The 15,422-nt window shown below is 48.6% G+C and overlaps 2 protein-coding genes across 7 annotated transcripts in view; one reads left to right on the top strand and one right to left on the bottom strand.

Annotated features, from left to right (window-relative positions):
- Positions 1-278: 278 nt before the first annotated feature.
- Fam53c (family with sequence similarity 53 member C) lies at positions 279-14,545 on the bottom strand. Of its 6 annotated transcripts, none has more exons than XM_036204813.1 (6): positions 14,417-14,545; positions 10,827-11,055; positions 10,395-10,452; positions 9,294-9,341; positions 4,483-5,276; positions 279-3,148 (listed from the first exon to the last, which is right to left on the bottom strand). In XM_036204813.1, the coding sequence occupies exons 2-6, from the start codon at positions 10,902-10,904 to the stop codon at positions 2,891-2,893; spliced, it is 1,236 nt and encodes a 411-aa protein (XP_036060706.1). In that variant the 5' UTR covers positions 10,905-11,055; positions 14,417-14,545; the 3' UTR covers positions 279-2,890. The 6 variants fall into 6 exon arrangements, with proteins under 6 accessions (XP_036060706.1, XP_036060705.1, XP_036060704.1 ...); XM_036204812.1 differs by lacking the exon at positions 14,417-14,545 and adding an exon at positions 13,963-14,207 and having other exon boundaries at positions 10,827-11,101; XM_036204811.1 differs by lacking the exon at positions 14,417-14,545 and adding an exon at positions 13,963-14,207.
- Cdc25c (cell division cycle 25C) overlaps positions 14,195-15,422 on the top strand; it is a 29,568-nt gene continuing 28,340 nt past the window's right edge. The window contains exon 1 of the mRNA XM_036204810.1: positions 14,195-14,314. Within this exon, the coding sequence (XP_036060703.1) occupies positions 14,302-14,314 (13 nt within the window). The 5' untranslated portion in view covers positions 14,195-14,301. The remainder of the gene's footprint in view (positions 14,315-15,422) is intronic.

Raw genomic sequence — 15,422 nt, 5'->3', positions numbered from 1 at the left:
CAGGGAATGGAATCGATTAGAACTTAATTTTAACCAGTTGGAAATGAGAGTGATGGTAGACGATGCATGGAAGTACCAGGGAAACTGGACCAGGCCATACTGACAGAAGCCCAGGCAGCAGGCTCTGATCACACAAGGTCTAGGGACCAGATCCAGCCCTTTTGGATGGCCTGGCCATGCCTCAGAGAGATCAGGAAGTTAGACAGCATTCTCACGGCCTCTTCCTCTCCCTCGTGTATGTGTGCATGTAAGGGAAAAAGACACTATAGTACACAAGGTTGCTTGGGAAAATGGATTATTCTAATAAAACTTTATTTTTTCAAACACAGCCACAGAGGCAGAACCTCATGTTTTAACACACACAGACTTATGGATTTTTTTTAATATAAAACAAAGTTTACGAAAAATTTTTTTCCACTTTTTGTTTCTGTAATCCCATTAGCACAGGGACTTTGGCAGCAGGTGGGAATGAAGGGCAGCTAGGGCTGCCATTGGGCAGTCACCGGGCACAGGAGGAGAGCATCAGCCTGGGAGTGGCTTCACTCACACACGAAGTAATACTCACCTACCGGCCAGCCACACCACACACGCAGCACAGATGCAGACATCAACACAGCATCAGCCACAAGCCCCGGAGGTGTGCTCCACTCTGGGAAAGCCCAAATGTGAAAACCCAGGTAATGAAACCGGCTAGAGTAGAGGGAGGTTGCTCGCTTTACAAAAGAAGCAATCATAGGCTGCTTTTAAATGGCCAGCAGTCCAAATGCATTAAAAAACAGCATTTGGTTTACACAGAACTGTTGGAACAGATCTATTGTGTAAAGCAAAATGATTCATGTCTTGAAAAGGCTTGTTCCAGGGCCAGAGGCATTTAAACTGGGAAGCAAGATGATAGTTCTGCCTAGTTTAACATTCCAGACTTAAAGGAATGGAATCAAAATATGACAACTGTAGGCCTCCTTCCCTAAGGGCGGTGACCTAAGGGCTTTGGGAAAGCCAGGACGGAGGCAGAATCACTGTCATCACTTAAACGTAGGGCCTTGCAGAAACCCCATTGGCATTGCCTATTAGAGGCCGACACTGCCATCTGCAGCAGAGCCCAAGGATGAGGATGCCCCAGGTGGAAAGGAAGCTGGCACCAGGGAAATTATGGACCAGAGAGGGAGAGCCGGGGAAGGATGAAACCAAGGATGGGCAGGTAACTCCTGGGTTCAGTTTCCCTGGATTCTCGAGAGAGCCTCTCTTAGGCCCTTAGAGACTGGTAGCCCAGTGGTAATATGTGGTAACTAGCCAGGAGATAGGGAGGAGCCCTGGAAAAGTAGAACCTCAGGGCCACAGGCTCAAGAAGACATGGCTACCTCCCCTGGAGACACCCTTGAAATGGAACAGAAAAATGCCCTTACTATAATAAACGGGAAGGGCAGGTCCAAATGTGTTATGCAGGGTGTTCTAAACAAAGACTTGCAGACTGCAGAAGTAGCAGCTTCTAAATGCATGCCTCCCGGTGCCAAGCCTACCAAAGTATCTGCAATCTTTAAGTCCATGACTCTGGCCACTGGAACCTGCTGCACCGACTGAAGGTGTGGGTAAGAAACAAAAAAGGAAATCCAATCTGGCAACCACCAACTCCCAGCTGCTTCTCAGAGCCTTTGCTTCACGCATCCCCAGCCAATCCCTCAGTGAGCCCCAGCCTCTCTGTGGTCTCTCAGGGCCAATTAGAGGCAAATAAACATTTCCTGGCAAGAGTGGAAGACAAGCAAGCTATGAAACGCTCAGCACCCTTCCTCTTTCTCACGGGCCAGAAAGAGGCTGGGCCTAGATCTTGCAAGAATAAGTTTCCCTACAGCCAGCTTCCGAAAGGCAGTGCCGGGGTGGGCTCCAGGACTTCTGGGGACTAAATGTCAGTGCTCCTGCCTCAGGTCTGCCTCAACATATTCTAGGGATCAACTCTGTCTCTGACTTGAAAGATCAGAACATGAAAGGGTCCCCTTGGTGAAGGAAAGAGAGAACTCCTCAGCTCTGCCTCAGCTGCCCTTATTTGCACCTACTCAGAGAACAAGAGCGGCAGGCTGTGTACAGCTTAGATAATCCAAGGAACACAATGAATGTGACCTTCCTACAAGCCCTCGATACTAGATTTATCTAGTGGGAGAGGGTGGGACTGAGGAAAAGACCATTAGCTGAGGTCACTGTACTTAGACCCCCAAACAGAGCCATCTGCAGAGCAAGTAATGCTATGAACTTAAAAGCCTGGCTCCAGAGCTATTAAGACCAAAACCAAAACCAAAACCAAAACCAAAAGAGCCCCTGTACTCTTGACACCTTGAACAAGCCCAACGTCATATTAAAAGAAAGAAAGAAAGAAAGAAGTCAAGATTCCGGGGGCATCCTGATGCTCTGCTGTCAGAGGAGCAACTGCCTTCCTTCCCTAAGGCTACACAAACACACCTTTCCTCAAGTATACGCCCACGCACACACACACACTCACACAATTTCTCCGAGGAGGCTGACTGAACGCCCCCACCCTGGCCAAATTCTAAGACACAAGTGCCCTTTGAAGCAAAGGGGCTAGTGAAATTCCCCGAGCTGGGGTCAGGAGACCCCTCCTTCCCTGCCCATTGCTCTCAGCGGCAGGGATACTCACACTCAGGGCCGCCATGGGGAGGGTCTGCTCTGGGGCTGTCCCTCCCGACACCAGCTCCGTTTATCTTGTCCCGGCCAGTCTCTTGGCATGGTCGAGCTTGCTGGAGCGAGAAGACTTGGGCTGCCCTGAGTCAGAGCCCTCCACTCACCCCCTTTCCCAGGCTGGGCCCTCAGCCTTGGGGCCTTCACACCGGTTAGTAGCCATTAGACAGTCAGTCTGTGTGGCCCAGGAAGTAGCCTCTCGGTTTTAGTTTTCCTCAATCAGATTCAGGTCCAGGTCCCCAAAGGCCTGCTGGCACAGTGTCCGCTTGTGTAGTGCCTGCCGACCCCACCGCACTGCCCCCTCTTCTTCCTCTTCGCTTTCACTCTGCACGTGGGATGAACCCTCAACAGGGCTGCAGGAAGCAGAGAGAGGCGCGGGGCTACAGGCCATGAACCACGGTGGAGAGATGCTGCTGCCTTCTCGAGCTGTTTCTTGGAGACAGAGACCTCCTGAGTATGGTTTCTGTCAAACAACAAAGATATTAATTTCCCAAAGTAACCTAGAATTTCAACAATTTCCCATTGATTATTTTCCAGGTACGGGTGTTTGCTTGCATGTATGTCTGTGTATCAAGTGGACAGAAACAATACTTGCAGAGACTGGTAGAGGGCATCAAGTCCCCGGAACTGGAGTTATACCACGTGGGTGCTAGGAATCCAATCCACCACAGGTCCTCCGGAGGACCTGTGCTCTTTACCACTGAGCCATGTCTCCTGGCCCTCCAAAAATACATTTTAAAGTGTCTCTCTCAGTTCCACTTGAAGGCAAAAATTCTAGGTTTTAGAGTGAGGTTCCAAATCATACAATTTGGAACATTTAGTATACATGTACATTCTCTAAGGAAAGAACTCCAGTTCCCGCTTTTAATCCCAGCACTCGGGAGGCAGAGGCAGGCAGATCTCTGAGAGTTCAAGGCCAGCCTGGTCTACAGAGTGGGTTTTGGACTACAATAATTAGACCCTGTCTCAAAAAACCAAACCAAACCTGAAGCACAATAAAGCATAGAAGCCTCGGGGCTGAGTATTAACACAGTGGCACAGCATTTGCAGAGCATGCTTAAGGACACAGGTTCGCTCTCAAGCACCACAAAAAAGAATGGAAGCTATGGATTATAAAAGGGGCATGGTGGTATCCGAACTCTCTCGGCTCAGGAGGCTGAAGCCAACCTGAGGTAAATAGAAAGACCTTACTTATCTTCAAAACAAACCAACCAACAAATAAATCCAAAACCACTCATTGCTAAGCTCCACGAAGTCAACACCACCATCTGCTTATTTGACCACTCTGGCCTGCCAGTGCCTGAGAAGAGTCAAGTACATCGATTTTGCCATGAATGCTTCCCGAATGGCTGAACAGAGACTAAAGGAACAAATTCTCCGAGACCCGTGACCAAGTGATCTAGAAAGCAAACTATGGAAAGTGGAGCATACAGAGCGGCTGCTCTCAGGCTAGGACTGCACAAGGTGCTCGGGAGGCTGTGGAAGGCTCCACTGCCTCCTCACACGAGGCGGTGACTCAGTGCAGGGAGCAAACTCGACCTTAAGCACAAGGAGTGGACTCTGACAGGGCTTTTGTGCCTCTGGCAAGGCACTCAGGGATCCCTGTGGGAAGGTTAACGTCTCCGCCTGGTTTCCCTGACCACCAAGGGTTAATCTGACAAGGCAGAAGACTTGAAAGGTTCCAACTCAAAAGGTCCCAGGCAAGCCAGAAGGGCCTCCTAGGGATGCCTACCGTAGGAAGGGTGGAGCTAGATGGTTCAACAGTCTTCCCACTCTCCCCTAGCTCTGCGGACCTACCAGCCCCACCTGATTCATCTTGTCGAAGTCCAGGGAAGGCCGCAGGCGCCGGGAGTCCTCTTCGTGACGCCGCTTGATCCCAGTTTTTCGGGCATCCAGGTCACAAGGCTGCGAGCGGCTTCGGGGAAGGTTGCGGAGACCCCGAGGTCTCCAGGGCAGCTCTGGGGAAGATGCAGGGGAGCTCCGGGCAGAGGGCAGGAAGCGGCTTGCCTGTGGGCCCAGGCTGGGTGACAGGGAGAAGCGGCGCTGGGGTGGGCAGGGTGACAGGGACTCCGCATCGCTCTCCCAAGAACCATTCTGAGGGGAGGTGGCACAGGGCTGAGCAGAATCTTGGGCCAGGGCCAGGCTGAAGAAGGGAGGGCTGTAGGGTCTGCGGGCCGGGGCACACTGAGAAGAGGCACTGGGAGCTTGAAGGAACCTGAGGCTGGAGACCCGCTTCGGAGGGCTCTGGTGAGGCACCTGCGGCCCACCCCCTCCAGCACTGCCCCGGTGCTTGATGGGAGTCCACAGCTTGGAGGGGGCGGGCCGCCACACTGGCTGCCAGCGAGACAGGTCCACAGGCACCGAGAGTGAGCGGCAGTGCCTCTTGGATGGAGGAGCAGGGGGCACAGGAAGCTTCTCTGGGTCTGGGGGTTCAGGGCTTAGTACTTGGGCCAGGGGCTGCTCCTGTGGGGAGTTTCCCCGGCTGGGTGGCCTGAGGTGCAGGCTCAGGCCTGAGGGATGGTAGCTGAAGTTGAGGCTGTCCTGGAACTCAGCACAGGAACAGTGGGGCAGGCCCCTCCAGGAAGCACCTTCTGAAAGGCATTCATAATAAAACGTATTAACAATAGCTAACCTATTATCAGAGCTTATGCATCACATAATGTAGCAAATACTTGTAGTGTCACAAAAATCTCCATGAAGGAGGTGACGGCAGTCTAACTTGCTCCGAAGTGTGTAGCTATCAAATGAACAAAACAGGATTTAGACTTTACTATACTACGCTACCTTCATCCTAAGAACCCCCCGGAATAAAGAACATTTACACTATCTGCCACCTCCTCTCAAAGGTACAATCGTCAAGAAAAACCTGCTTGTCTGTGTGTGTGCCCCACTGACCCCCAGACGCCCAGACCAGCCCTATCTTCACCCAACCTTCCCCGCTCCCAGCCTGAGTTCTGAAAATCAGGCCTAGGTTCGCCTTCTCTGGCCCTCTTCTTTTTTTTTTTTTTTTTTTTCATGACAGGGTTTCTCTGTGTAACATTCCTGGCTGTCCTGGAACTCACTCTGTAGCACAGGCTAGCCTCAAATCACAGAGATCCACCGTCCCCTGCCTCCCAAGTACTGGGATTAAAAGTGTGCCACCATCCGGCCCTTCTTCCTTTCTTATATGCCACCAGGACCAAGGAAGGAAGTGCTGTCTAGAGAAGTAATCCAGCAGCTAGACAATTGCTTTTATCCCCAGGAAAGGCAAGTGAGATGCTAGGGGTCTGAAGGCAGAACGTGTGCTCAAGAAACCCTGAGATTCTGTGTTAATTTTGTTCTTCTGTGTTTGTCTGTGCATATACTCGGCTTCCCTTCCCTTAGGCCTTCATTATAAATTTTGAAAAAACAACAACAAAAAAAATTTTTTTTGAGCTGAGGATCGAACCCAGGGCCTTGAGCTTGCTAGGCAAGCGCTCTACCACTGAGCTAAATCCCTAACTCCAAAAAGCTTTTTTTGAGACTAGGTTTCATTATATAGCCCTGGTTGGCCTGTAATTTTCTATGTAGACCAGGCTGGCCACAAATCTACCTATCTCTGCCTCCCAAGTGCATACACACACACACACACCCATAAATAAATGTAATTTAAAAATAAAATGAGGTGGGGCTAGAGAGATGGCTCAGAGGTTAAGAGCACTGACTGCTCTTCCAGAGGTCCTGAGTTCAATTCCCAGCAACCACATGGTGGCTCACAACCATCTGTAATGAGATCTGGCGCCCTCTTCTGTATACATAATAAATAAATAAATCTTTAAAAAATAGTAATAATAATAAAATAAAATAAAATGAGGTAGAGATTCGTTAAGCTCAACATATGTGGACTCACCCACATGAACATGTACACGTACACAAATGAACATGTACATTCACACACACACACACACACACACACACACACACACACGATTGTGTGTGTGAAGGTCAGAGGACAGCTTGGGGAAATCAGTCTCTCCTTCCATCATGGGGGTCCTACAGATGGAACTCAGGCCACCAAACACTTTATGACATCCTGCCTACCCCCTCCTCCATTTTTTTTCCTTTTTTTTTTTTTTTTTTTTTTTTTTAAGGTAGGGCCTCTCACTGAACCTGTCACTCATCAATTTGGATAGGCTGGCTGGCCAACCTATATCTACCTCTCTAGGCACTGGAATTATAGACTCTGCCATCATTCCTGGATCTTATGTGAATGCTGGGGACCCTAACACATCTACACACTTACAATACAAGCACTTTACCATCTTTCCAGTCCCCCCAAATTGTGACTTTTTTTGAGACCGGGTCTTGTGTAACCTAAACTGACTTCAAACTTGCTATAACCACTGCTGACCTTGAATGCCTTTCACCCTCCTGTCTCTACCTCCCCATTTAAGACTGATTTGGGGGAAATAGCTCACTATAGGACAATGGGCCTATTCCAAGTTTTCTCAAGAATTCTCCAGAAAAGGCACAAATCAAAGTATATAAAATCAGACTTGACCACAGCAAGCATTTGGTCAACAGTTCCTCTCCTTACCCGCCTTCATGAGGCAGGGGTCAGGGATTCTTATGCATAGGACCTGGCCTTCAGCAAGTGTTTTTTCAATGAGAGAAAGAATGTAGCTGCCTGCCAGGTAGCGCAGAAAGGAGACGTGTAGCAGCCCAGCAACACCGCTCAGAGAGCTTTCCGGCTGTCTTAGTTATGATCATCATCATAGGCCCTTAGATTAATTCACACTCTAGGAATTTACATTTCAGACGTATTTCCACATATTAAAAGTGACCTGGGGACAGAGTTATTCACACAGTTCTCTGTAAAGAATAGAAAAGGAGCTGGAGAGGTGGTTAGTAGGTGACAATACTTGCTGTGTGAGCCCAAGAACCAGAGTTTAGATCCTAGCCAGGCACCCACACCTGGGTCTGTAGGGTGGAGACAGGAGGATCACTGAGGCTTGCTGGCTGCCAGCCTACCTCCAGGTTCAGCGAAAGACTGTCTCAAAGGAGTGAGGCAGAGGGATAGACAGAACATCGGACGCGTGTCAAATATGCACACATATACACGTGCACATACAATACATGCACATGCGCCCCAAAATTAGAAGACTGCAAAGTACCCAAATCTCCATCAACAGGGATTAGGTGAACTAATACAGATCCATACAGTGTAGTAATGTACAACTATGTAAAACAGGAAAACACTCAGCACAGACTGGGGAAGGTACTCAGCTGCACTATGCTATAACGAAGCAGAGACGAACAGAAAACTCTGTGCTGAAAAAGCAATAATGCAGATAGATTTATATTAGCTTCTACTTGTATATAGATATCCAGGTGCTAGCAAGATGTCTCAGAGAATAAAGGTGTTTGCTGCCAAGCCCGATGACCTGAGTTCATCCCTGAGACCTACAAAGTAGAAGCAAAGAACCAACCCAATGCCCACAGCCCATAGTATACATACTCCACCCCTCCATAAGTATAATTAAAAAACAAAACAAAACAACAACAACAAAAAAAAAAAAAAGAGAGAGAAGTTATGAGTTAGGCCTACTGACATAGACCTGTAACCCCAGAGGCTGAAGCAAGAGGTTACAAAGTCAGTTTGTGACATTTAGAAAAACCCTGTATCAAGATAAAAAGTAAGCTGGGCATGGTGGCACACACCTGGAATCCCAGCACTTAGGAGGTGGGGGGCAGAGGAGCAGGAATCAACATCAGCCTCAACTACAGAGCCAGTTCAAGACAAAATAAAGAGTTGAGATGCAGTCCTGCTGTGGAATAATCCTGTATACACTGTGAAGACGTGTTGCTCTCATTGTTAATAAAGAGCTGACTGGCCAATAGCTAGGCAGGAAGAGGTTAGGTGGGAGAGCCAAACGGTTACTGGAAAGAAGGGCAGAGTCAAGAAATCACCAGAGAGTAAAGGAAGCAGGAGGTAAATATGCCATGTTGAAAAAAGGTACCACCACATGGTGGAATGTAAATAAGAAATATGGGGGCTGGAGAGATGGCTCAGAGGTTTAGAGCACTGACTACTTTTCCAGAGGTACTGAGTTCAATTCCCAGAAACCACATGGTGGCTCACAACCATCTATAATGAGATCTGACGCCCTCTTCTGGCCTGCAGACATACATGCAGGCAGAACACTGCATACATAATAAATAAATTTTTTAAAAAAAATTAAAAAAAAAAAAAAAAGAAATATGGGTTAAGACATAAGAGCCAGTTAGTAACAAGCCTAAGCTATTGGCCAAACATTTATATTTAATAAGTATGGTTATTTGGGAGCCTGCTGGTGGGACAGAGCTGACTGGTGGGACAGAAAAACTCCATCCACACAGTCCTGTAACAGAGTGCTTCCTTAGTATGTCTTAGTACGAGGTTCAATCCCAAGTACTACCAAAAAGAAAAAAAAAAAAAATTCTAGTTGGATCGTTCAATATATATGTAAGAAATTAGTTAACAAAGCCCAAGCAAGAAAGCTCAACAGATAAAGGTAGTTGCTGTCAAGCCTGATGAGTTGGATTCCCAATCCCTAGAAGCTATATGGTAGAAAGCAAAAACCAACTCCTGAGGCATGGTGTTCCCTTACCTCTATATATGTACTTTGCATTCATACATGCACAGCAACCTCTCCCCCCTATGTACAAAAGAGAACAAGAAGTTTATAGTTAAAGGGTAAAGATGCTTCAGGTCAAGCCTAATGACTTGAGTTCAATCATCCCCAGGACCCATGTGGTGGGAGAGAATTGATTCTTACAAATTGTTCTCTGGCCTCCACACACGTGCATACATTTTATATAATATATGTGAAAGAACAACAAAAAAACCTAATAATAGGAGTTGCCTCTCCATGCCATACATAGTTCTTAAGAGCAAAGGAAGAGCCTCATACATGCCAAATCCCCTGTCTCTGAGCCACAGCTTTCAGAAGGTACTTTTAGGGAGGAACTAAGGAGCGAAATGGACTGGAAACAGGAGATGATGACTTTTATCAACATGATACTTTTGCTATTTTTAAACTATGTAAATGTATTATCTCTTCAAAGCAATTACATTAGAAAAGTTAAACTGATCTAGGCTCACACCTGCAACCCAGCACTCAATAGCAAGACTGTTAAGAGTTCTAGGTCAGCCTGGGCTACAAGATCCTTCCTCAAAAACAAAAGAGTAAACTGAACATGATTTTCCTACAAGACAGTAAAATAGAGATAAATAGCACTCTCAGAAGGTAGCCTTGACAAAAACAAAAAACAAACAAACAAAAACAAGCTGGTGGCTGGTGGTGGTGGTGGTGGCGGCGGCGGCAGGGCACATCTTCAATCCCAGCACTTGGGAGGCAGAGGCAGGTGGCACTCTGAGTCCAAGGCCAGCCTGGTCTACAGAATGAGTTCCAGGACAGCCAGAGCTACACAGAGAAACCCTGTCTCAAGAAAAACAAAAACAAACAAAACAAAAAAACCAAGCTGGTGTGGTGGCAGGACACCTTTAACACTATCACTCTGGAGGCAGAAGCAGATCTCTCTGACTTCAAGGCTAGCCTGATCTACAGAGTAAGACCCTGTCTCAAAACAAAACAAAACAAAAGGCCCACCACAAAAACTAAAGGTAGGTTAAGCAGTTCTGGTCATTAAAAATTAATCACAGAAATGTAAGCACAAACACACATACATATAAAGCACAGATTCCTTACCAGACACAAGCTGGAAAGGGTTCCCACAGTTGGATATGTCTGCATGGTCAGGCAAAGGCTAAGAGAGAGATTATCCGTTATTACTTGGGTTCAGGGCGAGGACACTTCTAGAGAGACCTCTTATATATAATCTATAGAGATTCTCCCTAGAATTCATGGGCTACCAGGATATTAAGAGACTTCTGTGTTGTCTCTTCCCAAAGTTGGTGAGAAATCAGCCACACCTTCAAACATCACAAAGCCCTTGTCACCCAAATGTTAGTGTCCCAGCCCCCTTTCTCTTGGGCTGGGTTTTGAGCCATTGGTGGACTTTTCCAGTGCAAGCATGTTTCACACAACACAGAACAAGGGTAAAATTGTAGCAACAAACAGCTTCCAGGAAAAAAAAAAAGAGGGGAAGATCATGAAGAAGTAGGAATACTGGTCTTTTACCAGACTGATGCTGAAGCGTGTGCATTTCAGCTCATCCAGAGTCTGCTTCTGTAGCTGCTCAGTGATCAGGGTTATCATGTTTTGCCCAGGATTTGACTTGCACACTTCGAAGCAAATGACGGATGTCTTCCCTGTCGTTCTTCCAGATCTCACTCGTGAGCCGTCTTCTCCCACTGAAGCACCGTTCTAGCACCATTGGGACTTCCCTCTCCAGTCATGCCTGCTGAGTCTGCCAATCACAGAGGGATCAGCCCCAAGTACCATTAGAGATGTACCTGGTGCAGAGATGGAGAATGCATGGCACACACACCCCAGCATCCCTATGCCAGGCCTCTGGTAGACATCGTTAATTGATCATAGCACTCTCCCAGTGAGCCTAAAGACAGCCTCAGAAACACACTGAACTTGGCACTCTAGATATCCAGTAAAATAAACTGAAGATGGCAAATTGAAGCCTATTTACCATTCCTCACCTGGCTTATGCTCTGTTGTGTCTACCTGGAATATCAGCACCACTTAGAAAACAGCTCAAGTGAGAGATGCCCAAATGGTTATTTCCATACTGAATTAGCACATTATTCTCTTTATCTTACAGCCAGAAGCCAAGAAAGGAACCCTTCTCCTAAACCACAGGGGCTTAGTGCAGGGAGAGGAGCCAGGCATGGCTTTCTGCTTCAGATCTGGATAGGATTCTGAATCCTCCTATGGCCTGAATACACACATCACTATTCCCCAGTAGATACTGTGGGTATTCTCTTATACAATGGGGAGGAACAGTCAGGCTGGTTGGTTCCGATTACATTTCAACTGTACAGATATTAAAAACAACTCCATGACTTCATTCAACCAAGTTTTTTTCATGATCCCACTCAAAGACCATGGATATAGTTAACCAAGATTCTCCCTTATGACTGAAGCAAACTATTTTTTGTATCAAAGAGCAAGCTTCAAAATCCCACACATTCACTACCTGGGGGACCTTGGCTTGCTCAGAGGAGGGAGGTTAACAATGTCTTTTCTTTTACCTCTTCCCATAAATGACCAACAGGCAGACCCGAGGCCGTGGAGCATTAACTAGTACAGAGAAGAACCAACCAAGAAATCCAAGTCCTGAGCACACACCTGGGATCCCAGCACCTGGGAGGTGCAAGAAGAAACATAGAGCCAGCCTGGGCTACAACCCTGCCTAAAAACAAAAAGAGAAAGCTGCCACCACCACCAAGTCTTAACTCAGCTTGCTCAGTAAGTTTTGGCTAACCACATAACATTCCTGCTGCCACGTAAAACGGGAATAACAATCTTATTCTATCACCGAAACGAGGCCACATGAACTATCAAATTGAACAACACCTTACCAACTGGCCTATAAAAAATAGGAGTTCACATAGGTTCTCAAAGCCTTGGCATGCCCGAAGTGGTGATATCATTAAGATGAAGAAGGCAATAGGGTCTATCTCTGGCTGGATGCCACCCTCTCTCACATGCTCATCAAGGAAGAGCCTAAGGGCTCGGGCTCTTCCTCCTGTGACCTGGGGTGGGGTGGGGGGAGATCACCCCCTTAAAAAAAAAAAAAAAAAAAGAGGGTATCGTCTCCGAGGAAGGCAACAAAGAAGTGCAAAGTACCCTTGGATGTATTTGGAGTTCTTTGGAAGAAAGGTGCAGAAGTCAATCATCACTACAGTTAACTATCATTTCCATGCATAATTATTACTACTATGGCGAACAAAGTTCCAGCTTCCTGAGACCTCCCTCGGCTGCTTCCCACTGCGTTCTGGTGGGAGAAGGTGAAGCTTGACTCTCTTCTGCTCCTATTTTCTTAACTCTGCCCTCAAAAATCAACAGGGGAAGCTAAGTGGAGACTTCTACCCTAGAGACCCCAGGCTGACCAGCCTCGAGGAGCAGGGAAGTGAAAAAACTTGCAAGCTTTTCATGAGGCATTTGGACAAACAGCAAACTCCCAGCCCTCTCTAGGAGCAGCTGAAGAGAGTGATTTTCTATTTTTCTGCATTTTAATTGTTGGGATGTGGCCACACACGGCGGTAATTGGAACAATGCAACTACCACCACGCAACTGATACTCTCAGCCCGAGTTTCCTAAAACAGGCCAGGCTGAGAGGGGGAAACAGAACGGAAGCCATAAGGAATCAAACCAGGACACAAAAGAAGGCAAACCAGCTCTGCAAGGGGCCTCCTCGTTCTCAAGCAGACATTAAAACAAAAGTGTGAGGAGGCTTCTCTGGCGGCCTTCCTTCCCCTTCCATTTTGTGTATCTGAAGGGTAGACAGCCCTCAACACTGACTAAACAAGTTAAAACTTCTCAGCTTAACATTACTGGCACAAGGCTCAGCCCTTCACTGAGCAGCAGGCCGCTCGGCCCTCCCAGCAACCCCACCAGGCCTAACTCTCAACCCAGGGTCTCCCTCCACCACAAGCCCCCCTAAGATAACGACTAGACCCCCCACGCCTATTGGATGGAAGGAACCCCTGACACTTGTGTTTCAGGGAGACTGAGGTTGTGCTGAAACCTGGGCAACCTAGGATCCAGTCAGGCCAGGGGAAAAGAAAGTCATAAATAATTCCCTGGGGGCATTCCCCCCAGGTCCCAGTCCCGAACCTCTGGGAGAAACTGAAGGAAAACAGAAGCGAGGGAGGGAGGTGCAGGAAAAGCTACCAGACTGCTCTTCTTCCATATGGTTCTGCTGAAGAGAGGGGTGACAAGTGGGGTGCACCCATCCCCCCACCACGACGAAAAAGCAAACGGCTAGGCTCTCTCTAATCTTCAACCTCTCCCTCTGTTGCCCTGCCTGTCCCCGTGGGGTGGGGCATGGGGCATCTACTGCCCCCCCCCGGGGGGGGCACTCCAGGGTTTGCTCGGGGAGGACTGTCGCTGTCCTCTTTAGATTCGGGTTCCCCATCTGACCGCGGGAGGCGAACTCAGGACGCAGAGGATGGGGAGGGTCTGGGACATGCACTCCGCCGCCCCCTCCCCCACCGGGTCCCGTGCTCTCCCGCCGAGGCGGCCTGCGAGGCTCGGCCGCACGAGCGGCTGGACTGGGGGAGGGGAGGGGGGAGGGAGGGAGGGCCGGTCGCGGTGCCCGCCCCGAGGCCCCAGCACCACCTGCCCTCCGCTACCTACCGCGGCTCCTCCAGCTCCCAGGGCCGCGGCCGGAGCAGCTCTGAGCGCTCCGTTCGCCCCACGGTGCCCTTAAAAGGCGCTGGCACGAACCAACGGGCCCTAGAGGAGAGTGGGGGGATCGCTCCCGTTCGCCCAATCCCCCGGAACCGCCCGAAGGGACCCGAGCCCTGTGTGGTCTCTCCCTCAATCCTTTCCGGAATCGTGCCGTCGGAAAGGAGCCTAGAGCTATGATTTGGGGACCGGGATGGCTTCCTCACTAACGGATCACCCCCCTCCGAAATATCGCCGAAAGTGGACGCGCCCAGTTGGAAGCATATCCTGAAGCCCGAAGGGGAAGCCATGTCGGATAAAGGTAAACAAAGCCATTGTCCACTCCTTCCATTGCCCCATCTTCCCAACTGGACTGTCTCACTTAACTCAGACCCCCAAACAGTATTAGCCACAGCCTTCTCACCTGGTCTCCTGTCCCTTCCGAAACAGCCACCTTTGTGTAAGCATCCCCCCACTTCCCCCGGCAAAGGGCCGCTCCGCAGCGTGAAGGCTGCTGGGAAATGTAGTCCAAGCGCCGATCAGGGCCTGCTCTGAGTCCCTGGAGCCCCTCTTCTAGCTGCGGGTTCTGCTGGAACCTTTATAAACCTGGGATTTATAAAGGTTCCGGGGCTGTGTCCTCTTGTTCTGTAATTTGTTCTCACCCAAAAGACTTTGTAAAGCTGAGGCGGGCCCGAGGCTGTTCACTCCCTCCCTTCCCTATCCGCCTCTCCCTCCCCCCCAACAGGATGAGGTAATGGGATTGTGATTATGACATCATAGGTGGTTCAATTGCAGGGGGTGTGTTGGGGGGGTGGAGCACGGTGGTTATGGCTGGACCACTTAAGACAGAGAGGGAGGGAGGAATCTGGCATATGAGGAACCTGTGTCGACTGTACTGTATAGTTCCTCCTCAGGATCTGGAAACCACTTTTTATTAAATCTCCACCACCATCTCCCACCTGAGCCAAAGTTTTAAGTCCTTTTTCAAGGACTGAATGTTGATGTAAGTAAGGGGGGAAAACCCAGAGAGGTTCTCGGCTCTTCTGTAAACTGGAGTCTCAGGTGACAAAAAAAAGTTGTCAATAAATGCTCTCATGCTGTGATCACTAGTAGGGCAGACTTTTAGTTCCCTTTTCATTGGTTAGAAAGTGGTAATTCAGTCACTTCACTATTACAGGAGTAGCAACACGTCCCTAAAAAAACACGTGTTCTCTTTGACTATTCCGTACCCTACTCATCTGGGATAGGTAAACAGCAGCAGACCAGTTGCTGGGGATCCTCTTTGAGCTCAGGAGGGGAGGAAACAGGACCCTTGAGTATGCACACTGAAAAAGAATGAAAAACGGAATAAAGTATTAATCAAATAGTGGAGGTGGAAAGTCAGGTGTGGTGGCACACGTCTAAAATCCCAGCACTTGAGAGGCAGAGGC

Source organism: Onychomys torridus, chromosome 13 (genome assembly GCF_903995425.1).
Source record: "Onychomys torridus chromosome 13, mOncTor1.1, whole genome shotgun sequence".
In the NCBI taxonomy this organism is placed as follows: domain Eukaryota; kingdom Metazoa; phylum Chordata; class Mammalia; order Rodentia; family Cricetidae; genus Onychomys; species Onychomys torridus.
The sequence above is the reverse complement of the archived record's forward strand: the minus strand, read 5'-3'. Positions and strand labels throughout refer to the sequence as shown.